This window comes from Poromitra crassiceps, assembly GCF_964638095.1.
Source record: "Poromitra crassiceps genome assembly, chromosome: 26".
In the NCBI taxonomy this organism is placed as follows: Eukaryota; Metazoa; Chordata; class Actinopteri; order Beryciformes; family Melamphaidae; genus Poromitra; species Poromitra crassiceps.
The window spans coordinates 539,340-553,831 of record NC_139640.1 but is presented as its reverse complement, the minus strand read 5'-3'; the positions used below and the strand labels follow the sequence as shown (position 1 = coordinate 553,831).

The 14,492-nt window shown below is 47.9% G+C and overlaps 1 protein-coding gene across 1 annotated transcript in view; it reads left to right on the top strand.

Annotated features, from left to right (window-relative positions):
- erfl3 (Ets2 repressor factor like 3) overlaps positions 1 to 11,202 on the top strand; it is a 29,449-nt gene extending 18,247 nt beyond the window's left edge. Inside the window, exons 2-4 of the mRNA XM_083661408.1 lie at positions 3,098 to 3,213; positions 3,384 to 4,588; positions 8,388 to 11,202. Coding sequence (XP_083517534.1) covers positions 3,098 to 3,213; positions 3,384 to 4,588; positions 8,388 to 9,200 — 2,134 coding nt within the window. The 3' untranslated portion in view covers positions 9,201 to 11,202. The remainder of the gene's footprint in view (positions 1 to 3,097; positions 3,214 to 3,383; positions 4,589 to 8,387) is intronic.
- Positions 11,203 to 14,492: the final 3,290 nt, after the last annotated feature.

The following is a 14,492-nucleotide window of genomic DNA, read 5'->3' as shown; positions in this document are numbered from 1 at the left end:
TCTCCCTCCTCCCTCTCTGGGTCTCTCCCTCCTCCCTCTCCCCTCTCTGGGTCTCTCTCTCTCCCTCTCCCCTCTCTAGGTCTCTCCCTCCTCCTCCTCTGGGTCTCTCTCTCTCTCCCTCTCCCCTCTCTGGGTCTCTCTCTCCCTCTCCCCTCTCTAGGTCTCTCCCTCCTCCTCCTCTGGGTCTCTCTCTCTCTCCCTCTCCCCTCTCTGGGTCTCTCTCCCTCTCCCCTCTCTGGGTCTCTCTCCCTCTCCCCTCTCTGGGTCTCTCTCCCTCTCCCCTCTCTGGGTCTCTCTCCCTCCTCCTCCTCCTCTGGGTCTCTCTCTCTCCCTCTCCCCTCTCTGGGTCTCTCTCCCTCTCCCCTCTCTGGGTCTCTCTCCCTCTCCCCTCTCTGGGTCTCTCCCTCTCTCCTCTCTGGGTCTCTCCCTCCTCCTCCTCTGGGTCTGCTTTGTGTGGATGTCATACAACACTCTGTAATATCTCATTAGCACGGGGAGTGACATGAAAGAGCCCTGCTTATTAAAGCATGTGAGCGTGTGTCTGAAGAACAACGTTCTTTTTCTTCACGTCAACACTTCAAATCAACATCTGGAATATTCTGTAGTGAACATATTCAATTAGATTAATGTTTCACTGTTCTTGTTGATGGTGAAAACTAAAATCGTGATCGTGTGGAAACTCAACCCAAGCCGAACCCAAGTTTGCAGTTAATTTTGCATTAGCCATATGCCTGTAAGAATATCTCTTGCTATGGTAATAATGACAGAGCAGGGGTGATCTGCTGTGTAGAGGCTGTTCACACAACATTAGCGTTTTGGCATGGACGCACTCTATCACGGACGGACCGGGATAGAGTGATCTGATGTTAGCTTAGCAGCTGTTAGCCTACCTCAGTAAACTCCGGTGGTTTGATGGTTAACGCTTTTTTCCATTAGGCAATTGTGGAAAAAGCGAAGGCTCATTTCCAATACATGTGTGGTATAATCCATACTGCTTTATCATCACTGTTATGTAAATCCACTGATTACGTCTGATCTTCTGCCAAAAAGTGTTACGTGCAATAACGTTAGCTGCTAACTGCTAGCCACCTTTCGGGACTTTCCAAATCAGCCTTCAATTTCACTGCCTGTCCTCATACAGCTTGTCCTCCCTCGTAGCTGTTGTTCTCTGATGGTGGCTTGTAGACTCTGGCTCCACAATAAGGAGATATGCTCCTGTTGGTGTTCTCCTTGTGCTGTATGTGCACGTGGTTAAGCATTGGGCTATGTTTATGTTTTGCAAGGTTAACTTTGCATATCCTGCACTGCACAGTCATTTCATCATGTTTGTCAAAATACTTCCAAATATATGACTCTTATGCGGTGCAAAGTATTTTGTGTGTGTGAGTGTAGTGTGTTTTTATAATACTAGGCATCTCACGCACTATGCGCGCTCAAGTCCTGCAGCTCGCATTCGCAGCTCGGCTGCTGTGTGGCCTTGCCTGCCCTATTCAGATGAAAAGTAGAGCGTGCAGGTGCAGGACTAAAGCCCAATTTGTGCTTTGTCTGCCGACACTTTTGAAACGGTCGCCGACGCAAATGAGGACTTGAGTCGACACTGTCAAGTGTCGGCGAGCAGCAGTGTCTGCTACCTGGTGAAATGTCTAGTGTCGCTGACTACGTCACGATGTGTCGCGCAAGTCTGATTGGCTATATAGACGGCACACGCTTGACTTCCTTGTTTTGGTTTTCACTCGATTGAAATGAATGAACGTGTCCCCGCTATTTTTATCAGCCTGTCCTTGATGTATGACTTCGTGAAAATCACAAAGAACGATTGAGGAGGTGAGTTGTGTGTCGTTTATATGCGGCTGCAGCCAAGTACGTTACATCTTGCCTCCGAGGTGGTTTCACTGTGCTCTCTTCTCTTGGCTGTCTGCACTTATAGCGTTCGAGTGTCACGTGACCGTTGAACCGAGGCGAACATTCACTGAAGTATAAATGCAACACCATGAGCAACACTTTATTTTTCGTCTGCGACCATGTGCTGAGCGACACTTTCTAATAAGTATAAATTAAGCTTAATAAGCAACAATCACAGGTAAAAAAGGGGAGAGTCCTTAAAGATGTCTCCCAGACTGGATTTATTTCAGACGTTTCAGTCTTCATTCTAAAGAAGGTCGTGAGACCCAAACGTCTGAAATAAATCCAGTCTGGGAGACATCTTTAAGCAGTGTGCGGACTGGACTCTTTTTACTCTTTTTACTTGCCTGCCCTATTGGCACACGCACAATGTCTCCCTCTCGCTCTCCCCATCTCATCAGTGACATCATCACTGAACTATAGCCGTGTGTGTGTGTGTGTGTGTGTGTGTGTGTGTGTGTGTGTGTGAATTGATGACACACTGATGATGTCATCAGTGGGACAGACAGAGCCCTTAGCTCCCTTTCATATACTGACGATTAGGGGTGGGACAAAATATCGATACCCACGTTATCGCGATATTTCCACCCGCGATACGTTATCGATACACTGGCGCCAAGTATCGATATGTTTATTATTTTTTTTTTTTTTTTTTTTTTTTTTTTTTTAATTTTTTTTTTTTTTTAATAAACAGGCTAAAATATTATGCTGTGTGTGGTAGTTGAAACATAGTTTCAAGTTGACTTTATTTATGTTTGTAGTTGAAACAAAAACATAACTACTGTAGGCTACATGAATGGAAATGTTTGATCATTAATATCTACTTTTAGAAATTATATAGGTAGGTAGGTAGGTTATATAGGTTTTCTTGTTTTAATAGTAATAATAAAAAGACTTAATGTGTAACTTTTCCTCCGTGGTATCGAAAATGGTATGAGTGAGTGAGTGAACTCAGAGAGTTCATGTCAATTCTGCTAATAAATGCATAATACATGATTTTTTGCCTTCAGAGGTATTTTTTTCACTTGTTACACAGGTATCGTGATGTATCGTCTTCCAATATATCGCAGTATCGCAGTATCGCAGTATCGTGATATATCGTTATCGAGGGCCAAGTATCGTGACGATATCGTATCGTGAGCTACTCAGCGATTCCCACCCCTACTGACGATGCCTACTTTCTGCTCCCTCCCAGGTACTACTACAACAAGCGGATCCTCCACAAGACCAAAGGCAAGAGGTTCACCTACAAGTTCAACTTCAATAAGCTGGTTTTGGTCAACTACCCCTTCATCGACATGGGCTCCACTGGTAAGCCTAGACAGACATCACCGTGTGTGTTCAGACATCACCTAATCCTACAATAGGATAGCTAGATTACATAGGATTACACAGCAAAAGGCTATATATTATCTCATCATTCTGCCTCTCCTCTCCTCTCTCCTCTCCTCTCCTCTCTCCACTCCTCCCCTCGTCTCCAGGTAGCAGTGTTCCTCAGAGCGCCCCTCCTGTCCCCACCGGCGCGGGCACCCACTTCCGCTTCCCTCCCTCCACGCCCTCCGAGGTGCTCTCCCCCAACGAGGACCTGCGCAGCCCCGGGGGCGTGTTCAGCGCGGTGGCCAGGCGGATGGCGCGCGGCTCGGTCAGCGACTGCAGCGACGGCACCTCGGTCAACTCGGAGATCGAGGAGGGCAACGGGGGAGCGGGGGAGGAGAGGGGAGGAGAGAGGGGGGTGAGCGGAGGAGGAGGAGGAGGAGGGCCGGGCGGCGGTGGAGGAGGAGGAGGAGGAGGAGGAGGAGGAGGAGGCGGCTACCGAAGCATGATCCATCCCCGTCTGTCTCACGAGACTCTGTTCCGCATGTACGGAGGACCGGGCGGCCACCCGGGCTCCCGCGGCCCCGTGGGTCACCGAGGCCACCCGGAGGCCCTGTCCCCCTTCCCCGTGTCCCCTCTCCCCGGGCCGGGCGGAGCCGGCCTCTTAGCCCCGCCTCTGTCCCCGGCCCTCTCCATGACCCCCTCCTCTCACCTCCCCTACAGTCCCTCCCCCACCCTGTCCCCCATGCTGGGTTCCCACTTCTCCTTCAACCCGGAAGACATGAAGCGCTACCTGCAGGCCCACACCCAGTCAGTGTACAACTACCACCTCAGCCCCCGCGCGTTCCTCCACTACCCCAGCATTGTCATCCCTCAGCCCCACCGGCCGGCGCCCGACAAGGCCGGTCTGTCCGGAGAGAGGGGAGGAGCTGCTGCCGAGAGGGGAGAGAGAGCGGCCGCAGCAGCAGGAGGGAGTGGAGGAGAGAGGGGAGGAGAGCGCCACCACCACCCGTCTCTAGTAGCGCATTCCGCTCACCACCACCACCACCAACACCCGCACTCTGCCCACCCCCACCCTCACCCCCATTCCCACCCCATCCACCACCCGCTCCACCTGGGCGAGGACTCTCCGCACATGTCTCCCTTCAAGTTCAAGCTGCAGCCACCGCCGCTGGGCAGGAAGCAGAGGGAGGGTCAGGGCCAGAGCAACCCCAGGCAAAGCTCACTGTCCTCGGGCTCGGGGTCCATGTCCTCCGGCCTGGGCTCCTCCCTGTCTTTTGGCAGCGACCTGAGCTCAGCCAGCGGCTCAGGCCTGATCTCCAGCTCCTCGTCAACGCAGTCCCTCAACAGCGCAGGCCTGCCCAAGATCAAGGTGAGACCCACCGCCCCAAATATCACCGCCCGTTTTACCTTCACCTGTGCAGTCCTCTCACAGCTGCACCTTCACCTGTGCAGTCCTCTCACAGCTGCACGGGGAAGTTAACAGAGACTATGGAAGACATGTGAACTAGGATGCTATTTATTACCCAGCCACTGTCAGCATGCATTATATCAAATACCATCCAAAATCAAATTCAGTCTCAAGAACATAGGCCATAGGGTCTGGGAAAAATATTGCATTTTTAAATGGAAACCATGTATGAAGTAGGAACCCTACCAATCATTTCACAATATTCTGATATTTGTGGCCATGAAGAACATTCTTCATCAATACAGCGATATGACCTATAACAGCGGTTTTCAAAGTGTGGGGCGTGCCTCCCACGGAGGGCACGAGACAACTCGTGCGGAGCTCCCGCTGTCTGCTGAGGCGAGGTGAGCTCAGGCTGTCTGCTGAGGCGAGGTGAGCTCAGGCTGTCAGAGGAGAAACGCATGTTTCACAAATCCCATGGCGGCAGTTCTTTGTATGTACATCAAACACATACAGTATATGCTCATGTTTTTGTATCTGTTGGGGAGCTATTTCTGACCAATTTAATTTATGACATTTATGGGTCTGGGGAACTGTCTGTCTGTGCTGGCCAGCCTGCAGCACACAGTACATAGGGGTTGAACCAAACGTGCAGAGAAGGCAACATGTATCCCACTAGTTATAATAAAGATGTGTAAAAAAGAAAAGAAAAAAAGATGGATAAAGATGTTTTAAAATCTTAAAGAATATAGGATAAAGATGTTTACAACATTTTTGGAACTCGTTTTATGTCCGAGTGGAGCATACAACAATAATAGTAATAATGGCAATTATAATGGTGGGGGGCAGCTGTCTATATGTTTTCTAAGCGGAGGCCCACTCTCCCACACTTTGAAAACGCCTGACCTATACCAGGGTTCCCCAAATAGCGGCGGGCCCACGAGCACCCCCTGTGTGGCCCGCAGTGTTGGGGGTAACTCATTACAAAAGTAACATATTACATGTAATATATTACTTTTAGCAGTATCTCAGTAATATCACTTATTACATTAGGATTTCAGTAATATTATACCAGTTACTTTGTCAAGTAACACAAGTTACAAATTGAGTTACATTTTCTTTTATCAAAAGCACATTATTTAAATAAAGATATAATCATTTCCTAATCAAATTCTGTTTTTTTATGCAAATAACCACTATAGGAAAAAGGAAAAAGTTAACATTTTGCCTCAAATGAATGGCCGATTTGGTACAACGTTACGTCACGGCGGTGTTTTCACGTGGTGTGCTTCAATGGGAATCAATTGTATATTATCAGCTTTATTTTATGCATTAAATAAAGCACGAGCCGTTCCTGGGTGCTGGGATAACGCAAGGCATTATGGGTAATCCGCTATTGTGGCTAATGCTAGCGGCTAACGTTAGTTACTTTACATGGCAGTAAAACGCCACTGAATGACCAAATTGATACAACTTTTATATAGTTTTTTTTATTGTTTCATTTTCAGAAACAGCGCACCGTTCAGTGCGGTTAACAATTGGGTGTAATTCTCTTCTGCCTCTTTCCTTGTTTTTTCCAATCAAGCAGAATGCCGTTTTGCCAGAAATCTGGGGGGTAGTCCTCCTTTAAGCAGTCATCTGTAGCCCCATTCACACAGGCTGTGAAAGCGGTAAATGTTGCGGAATTAGTAAGCCTCATAAGCCTCGCTCATTTTAATTTGTCGGACTTTGATTAATTCTAATAATGGAAACTCAGCGCCCCATGGTGGTTCGTGCCTCCCCCGGGAGGGGTGGATGCTATCTGAAAGCACACTCCGGGGGGGAAATATGGCGGGGCTGCTTGGTTCTGTGTGAAAACAATTTCTGTGGCAACGCTGCCGGCGTTGCGGGCCTTCTGAACGGCAATAGGGATCTGTGTGTGAAAGTGGCTAGTAACTACACTTTTATGCATTTCCCAATTAGTCTAGTAGGAACGGGGGTCCCCATCATGCACCCAGAATATATATTTTTCTAACCTAGATTTTTAGGAGTGAGTGAAAAAAGGATCAAATATTGGTGGTTAACACATTGAGTGCCAAGGACGTCTGTGCACGTCCTAAAAAAATGTAACGAGGAGTGCCAAGGACGTCTGTGGACGTCCTAAAATCATAATTCATATTATTCCATAATTCTGCTGTTTAAGGTCGTACCCAGCCAGTGAGCATGAATCCCTTCAAGGGATCACACGGCGCCACCTTAAAACTCTATACGGGAGCTGCGCCACCCACCTCAGATCCTTTACTTTGTGCAGGAGAAAACGGAGAACGCTGTGATCAGAGAGACACCGACGCATGCTGCAGCCAGAGCCACACAGATTGCTCTGTCCGCAGCCACAGTTGGCTGCGATCCGAGCCCACAACTGAGCTCCTCCGCCGCTGTCTATCCGCCTGCACACAGCCCCTCCACACGACCACCCGCCAGAAAGGCAGCCCGAAGCCGAACGGCTAAACCTTCTCCCTCAGTCCCGCCTGCCATTTCCTCGTTGCACTGAAATCCGCCCGGGGCAAAAACTGAGGCTGCGAAGACAGTGTGGGGAGGAGCCCGCAGCTCCGGGGTGGAGAGGGGGGGGGGGGGGGGGGGCACGCAGGCTGCACACAGAACCACACCATGTCACTACATCAGAAAACACCAGCGCTTGAAATTAGAGTATTCATAAAAGTGACTTTATTTCGAAAAGTAAAAAAAGACAGCAGAAAACCCTTGAAAGTGCGCTTTTTTCAGAGGCTGTCATTTCATAATGGAACTGTCTAGAAACAAAATTTCTTCTTTGAAAGAAGTAGGAGTGTCCAATGTTTCTTAGAGTCCAACCCTGTTCATATAGCCCTAATAGAAAAAATTCTATAGCTGTTTTCAACTGAATGGAAGTGAATCTGGCACAGGCTCCAGACAATTTTACTGAAGCGCTGTGGCACTCAATGTGTTAAGACTGCGTTCACACCGACCTATTAAAGTTTTTCGCTGGCATCGAGTTCACATACAAAGTCAATGCAAACGAGCGATTGAGCGTATATTCGCCCGGGAGAAAAATCGCTGGGCGTCCGAGCGACAGAGACAGAGCGATAGGGAGAAAATCAACGCTAATTGGCTGCCGTGTGAGAGTGAGTCAAGGATCACACTGGCTTGGAACAAACCGCTGGTTTATTGTCTGGCAACAAACCGCATTGACAGCTGATTGACAGGCTGACAGCTGACACGAAGTGAAGTCTGTACTACCGGTATAGAGCTCACGTTAGGAGCACGCTGATAGGCTTAGCTTGTAAACAACTACGGTGGCTCGTAGTGGACAAACATCATGACATTGCGTAACGTTATAGCCCCCAGATGTCCGTCAATTCTTGTGCCTGTTGACGAGCTATTTAAACAGAGCGACAGAGCGATTCCAAACGGCTTTAGACTGAATAATGACATCACAACTGTGAATTTAAAATGAGTTATTCCTCTAAATCTGTCTTCAAATGCCCCAAATTTTGACCTTTGGTCGGGGGCCCGCGCTGTTCGCCCCCCAGCCCTCGGCCCTCAGCAAAATGTTGTCCTTGGTGAAAATTAATTGGGGACCCCTGACCTATATCATATTGAACACCAGACCAAAACTTCTAAACAAGTCAAGGATCAAGGTCTGGAAAAAGTATGGACCCAAAAAAATGAACCCTGCTTTTGTCTTTAGAGTAGATTAAGACTGCACTGGACTAAAATGTCCCTCTCTCCCTATGTGACTGTCTAGGTGGAGCCTATCTCTGATATCGAGTCAGAGGAGGAAGTGGAGGTGACCGACATCAGCGACGAGGACGAGCGAGACGAGGAGTTTGACCTCTTCTCCTCCCGCCACTCCAGCACCTCTGTCCACCAGCCCCACCTGGCTAACAGCACCTCTGTCCACCACCAGCCCCACCTGGCTAACAGCACCTCTGTCCACCACCAGCCCCACCTGGCTAACAGCACCTCTGTCCACCACCAGCCCCACCTGGCTAACAGCACCTCTGTCCACCACCAGCCCCACCTGGCTAACGGCACAGCCGCAGCCCCACACCCGCCTCATCACCCCTACGAGGACCTGGACGAGGACGTCTTCAAAGCCCCCGCTCCGCCCCCGCCCGGCCTCATGCCCTTCTTCACCGCGCAGCACCACGCACACTCCAACGCGCACCGCGGCCCGCCCACCCTCAAGAGTGAGCCGGGCGAGCCGGGCGACTGCAGCACGCCCCCGCCTCAGACGGCCCCCCAGACCAAGTGCATCCCCCTGAAGCTGCGCTTCAAGAGGCGCTGGAGCGAAGACCAGCGCATGGAGGCCTCGTCGCAGGAGGAGTCGGACGACAAGAAGGTGCGAGCGGAGGAGGAGGAGCGAGAACGGGAGAGGCAGAGGAACGGAAGGATGGAGACGGAGGAGAACGGGACGGGCAGCGGAGAAGGAGACAGTCCGCCCCCGTTGGGGTACGAGACGAGCTCTTTAGCCGCGCCGCTGGCCTCCCACCGGAGGGTGAGCGCCGAGCTGCATCGTGCCACCGCACAGCTGTCTCTGGAGAACAAAGACTGCTGATGAGCGAGACACACGGCTCAAAACACTAAAGCTCCAGCACCAGTGGAGGTGGTGCAGGAACATGTAAATGGACCCTCTATAATCCCGCTCCCACACTGACAAACTTGGCAAGATTCCTGAAACCTCCGGTGAACTGGGGAGCACAGCTCAACAACACGTATGAACTAACACCTCAAACACAGCCCAACTCTGGTTCTGTCAAGACTCCCGCCGATCCTCAATCTTGGATCAGTGTTCCTTTGGGACGCGTCCCGGGGGGGAGAAGGGGGTCGCTCGGACCCAGGCACAGTGACTGAGATGGGGTTGGAATCAGAGGGAGGGAGGAAGAGGCTCCCTCTTGGAACTTGGTTCCAAGTTCACCTCCCACCTGGCCAGTGCAGCTCCAGATGCTAAGCCCACCATCCCCAGTAGCACATCTCCTGCCTTCAGGCCCCCCACCTATCAGTTAGTCGTCACTCTCTCCTCGGGGGGACCTGCCACCCAGGACGATGGGGCTTCGATAAGTGCCTGTATGTCAAACCTGCAGCCCTGGAGTGACATTGAACAGTGTGAGGAAGGAGAGGGGAGCGGGGGTAGAACTGCAATGATCAACCCTTCTTTGACTCATGAAGTCCTCATGAAAGTTAGGCAGGTAATGGAGAGAAAAAAATGATAAAAGGAAAATGTGTCTCAAAGACTGAAAGGGGGGAGGGGGCGCTGTTGAGTGGTGTCGGACTGACAGAACTTCTCATAGAACTGGCCCACTCCACTCAGGGAAGCCTATCGCTGTATGTTTATTGGATCGCTCGCTAAAAAAAGGCCCGGGCCAATGGTGGTGAATGGAACTCACAGTTGAAGCTTCGCTCTTGGACGCTAACCAATGTTCACTGCAACTCAAGGACCACACACACACGCGCACACACACACACTCACACACACACACACACACACACACACACACACACACACACACACACACACACACACACACACACACACACTCTCTCTTTTGCTCTCTGGCACACTGTTCTCTCAGAGCTTTTGACTTTTGTATACCCTTCTTTCTGTGTGTCTCTCTCTCTCTCTCTCTCTCTCGCTCTCGTTCTCTCTCTCTCTCTCTGCTATCCTGCCCCCCTCTCTTTCTCTTGTGGACCACCTGTGTAAAGATCGTGACTCCACTGAAATACTTTCACCCCTGAGGGAGATGCAAGGAGTCTAACTGAGGAGAGGAAAAGGGAAAAGAATAGAGTGAGGTTAGTTTAGGTGTCTCTAGATGGATGGCAGAGGGGACCGCTAACTGCTAGCCTGTTGACCTCCTAGCCTATCCACCTAATATAGCCTGCATACTGACCATAGGTTGGTTCCCTGAAGTCCCAGCAGCATAGAAGCCTAGATCACTAGCTTGAGCTCCTCTAACAATCATAGTCTCTCCATAGTGTTTAACTAAACCAGCAAATGTCCATATACACACACACACACACGCATGCATGGCACTGCCTTTAGCTCAGGGGTCTCAAACTCACAGCCCGCGGGCCCCTTGTGTGGCCCGCGATGGAATTGCAAAAAATAAATAAATTACAATGCATCTGAACGCAATATGCAAGATACCCGCTGAATAAGTTTTTAAATGTTCATGTCATTCTGGCCAATACTCTTCTGTTATATGTTATATCGTCTGTCCAGGAAAAAAAAGTCACTTAAGCAACATCAGCCTCTCAGCCAACACAGTGGCAGAGCGGATTACTGAGCTGTCAAGTGACATTTATGATCAGTTCTAATTCTAGCTGGAGTTCCAAGGGACAGTTGAAAATGAACACTGCCTAATTTAGTAATGTGCATTGTCCCTAAAAAAAAGAAAACAAAGTCCCTCAAATAAACATATAAATTGTTAATGTAAAAAATAGATTGTCCCTCAAATAAATGAATACATTGTTAATGTTGAGAATTCGAACGGTTGCATTTTTCTCTCTCTTTTTTTTTTAAATACATGAAGTGGCCCAGCGCCCCCCCCAGGTCATTTGAGTTTGAGACCCCTGCTTTAGCTTCTTAACTCCCCCCCCCCCCCCCCCCCCCCCCCCCCCAGAGAGTGGAGCTGAGCATTGTGGGATCAGTAGGCCATGAGATCGCTTGGGCCTGTAGGTAACTACAAGAGAAGCAGAGAGAGCAGGGACACCTTAGACCTCACACACACACACTGCCTCTCTATGCCTTGTTTTTATAGTATGTACAAAAGTGCAAACTGAGCTCTAATACACACACACACACACACACATACAGACTATATCTTTATATATTCTATATGAAATTATGAAAAAGTGAGATTTTAAAGAACCATAGCATTTTAATGATATGATTGATTCAGGATTTTGAAAGAAGCGACATAAAGTGATTTGTGACTTTGCTTCTAGCCTCTCGTAGGGAAATGGGGGAGTAGAGGGGTAGAGAGGGGCCATGAAGGGGTGTGTGTGAGTTTTGTCATACTTTTGTTCCACAGGTAAAGAAGCCAGAGAGAAACAGCACAGGCCAGTCTAACAGTATATATATAATATATATATATATATAATTCATATGATGATTCAGAATTTCAGATGAGTGGTTTATTATGATATAACACTTAATTTGCCGTAGCTTTGCCCATTTAGCATGCAGTCCCCTGCGCTCTTCTCTGTGTGTGTGTGTGTGTGTGTGTGTGCGTGCGTGCGTGCGTGCGTGCGTGTGTGTGTGTTAGCCCGGGATAGCTCATGGCTTATTAGTGAAGTAGACATCCTGTCTAATCTCTGTAAGGGGTTAATCATTACTGTAAGATAGCCTGGAAGAGCTGCATGTCCGACATGTCAGGCCTGACCTGAAATACCCTCGCCTCAAGCTATCTCTCTCTCTTTCTCTCTCTCTCCCTCTCCCTCTCCCTCTCCCTCTCCAAGTCCTGTGTCTGTATTTGAACTGACAGCTGCCTTATTGCTACAGTACTTTTCTTATCTAAGCAACAGAAACAACAACAAATTATCTTTCACTCTATTTTCTATTTCATTTTTTCTCTCGCTCCGTTTGCAGCATTGTCTAACTTCCTGCTAACTGTGGCGTGATCTGACTCAATCATGATGATGACGGTGTGGGGTGAGAGACTGATCGGGGTTGTTTGTTTTGAACGCAGCCCCTCAACCAGCTTCAGGCCTCGACAGTCAAAGCGTGGTAGACAGATAGCACAAGGATTACATTTCTCTGTCAAAGTTATTAAGAATAAAGGTTTCTCATTTTATTTTTCCGATGTCAATATTGCTGTTGATTATTATTGTTATTGTTGTTGTTATTATTGTTCTCATTGGATTATTTACCTCCCCCCCTGGCATTATTATTCCATGGCTCTGTTAGCTATTGCATTTACATTGTGTACATCACTTTGGATGATGTGGACCCACCCCCAACTCAAAGCTTTTTGACCCCTACCAGATCCCTTCTTCCTGTCTTTGTAGTAGTTTTTACAAATGTAATATAACTAAAATGTGTAATATTAATTCTGAGAGCAGTTGATATGCTGACGGAGAAATAACATCGGGGACTGAGAGACGGGGCAGAGTCGGAGGGTTTTATTTAGGTGCAAAGGGGAATGATTTGATCTTTTTTGTCACGTATTGTAATTTTTATTTTATAATGTTACTTTTCTCTGTCTCTCTCACTCTTGTATATTTTTTTTCCATTTTTTGGGGATTGTATCATTTTAAAAGAAGAAAAAATGTGTATTGTTTTACTGTATAAAGGACTATCTCTATTTCTCCCTCTCTTTCGCTCTCCTTTCTCCCCGTCTCTCCAGGCAGTTACATAACACTCAGATGGGGAGATGAGCGTTAATACCATGATGTAACATTGAATTTCTCCACTTTAATTCTTTCGTGTTTATTATTATTTTATTTTTTTTCAAACTTGTAATTAAGCTGTAATCAGGGTTAATTAAAACCGGTTAAAACCCAATATGAGTATTGCCGTGTTTGTTTATGTCTGCTCATTGTTGATGATATCCAGTGTTGTTAATGACACATAATCAGACAGTGGGTTTTTATTACCTGGCTGTTTGTAAACAAAGAGATTAACCGCTGGCCCCATCTCTCTCCAACAACCAGCTCATAGTCAGACGATGCTGCGCTTCCTCCAAAATTACCAATTTAGACAAGATGACAACATATTTTCTGCCCTAGTCAATGTTTTCTTGCTTTTAGCTCTTTCAAATGACAATTACTGTTTGGCTATAAGGAATTAAGAAATCTTCACAAAATTGATTGATTCCAGTGCCGGTAATAGATGAGGCCAGGCAGCCATTTGAGAAAAGCTGCTTTAAATCAGTTCATTATGATATTCCATAATTTTCTATACTAACTCAGACTTGGGAGAGATTTGGATGATATAATCTTATCACCGGCAGACAAAATAAACGTTTGAGTTGAGGTCTGCGTTGTGGTGAACTTTACAACTTAAAGGCAGACGCAGGCAGGCAGTGTCCCTGAAGTGAACAAGAGTTGTCCTTGTAGCCCTGTCTTCATGATCAGAGGCAGGTAAGAGGATGACATGAACACACAGAGAGAGATGCAGAGACCTCTGAGGTCATCAGGTCTTCAGTGTGTGACGAGGAAAAGCACTCTGTGCTGTTGCTGCCCACTCGTCCACATAATGCTCACATAAGGCTTCACCCGTTTACCTTTTAGTGTGACGTCAATGGCAGCCTCGTCTTAGGGGCACTGAGGAGGAGGAGGAGCCGCGTGACTCTGGTGCACAGTTGCTGCACTTGATTGTCACTTCTTTTTTTAACCAGGAGTTATGCGGCAAAAGAAACCGGATAAACAAATATTCCAACCGATATACTGTGAAGAGCTTCCGTGCCCCCCCCCCCCTATAGCAGTGGTTCTCAAATGGGGGTCCGGGGACCTCCGGGGGTCCGTGGCACTTTGCCAGGGGGTCCGCAAAAGGTTTTCATGAAAATAAAATTAAAAACTTGTTTTTTGCAAAAGCTTCATAGTTCACTGAAAATATGTTACGCTTTAAATCAAAAATGGTTCACGGATTACATTCTAATCTAACAAATTTATCAATTTAAAAGTCAAGCACGTTACCGTGGAAACAATTAAGCTTAGCCCCAAATCACAAATCAGAATGAGGGGGTCCCCGGTATATTTTCTATCTTGTAAGGGGTCCTTGGCTGAAAAATATTTGAGAACCTCTGCGCCTATAGTGCATCAGTGTATGCCTTGTGTAACCTAGTTTTACCCACTTTAACCTTGGTGAGGGTCAATGTGCAGACACACCAGATGACAGGTGTGTGTGTGT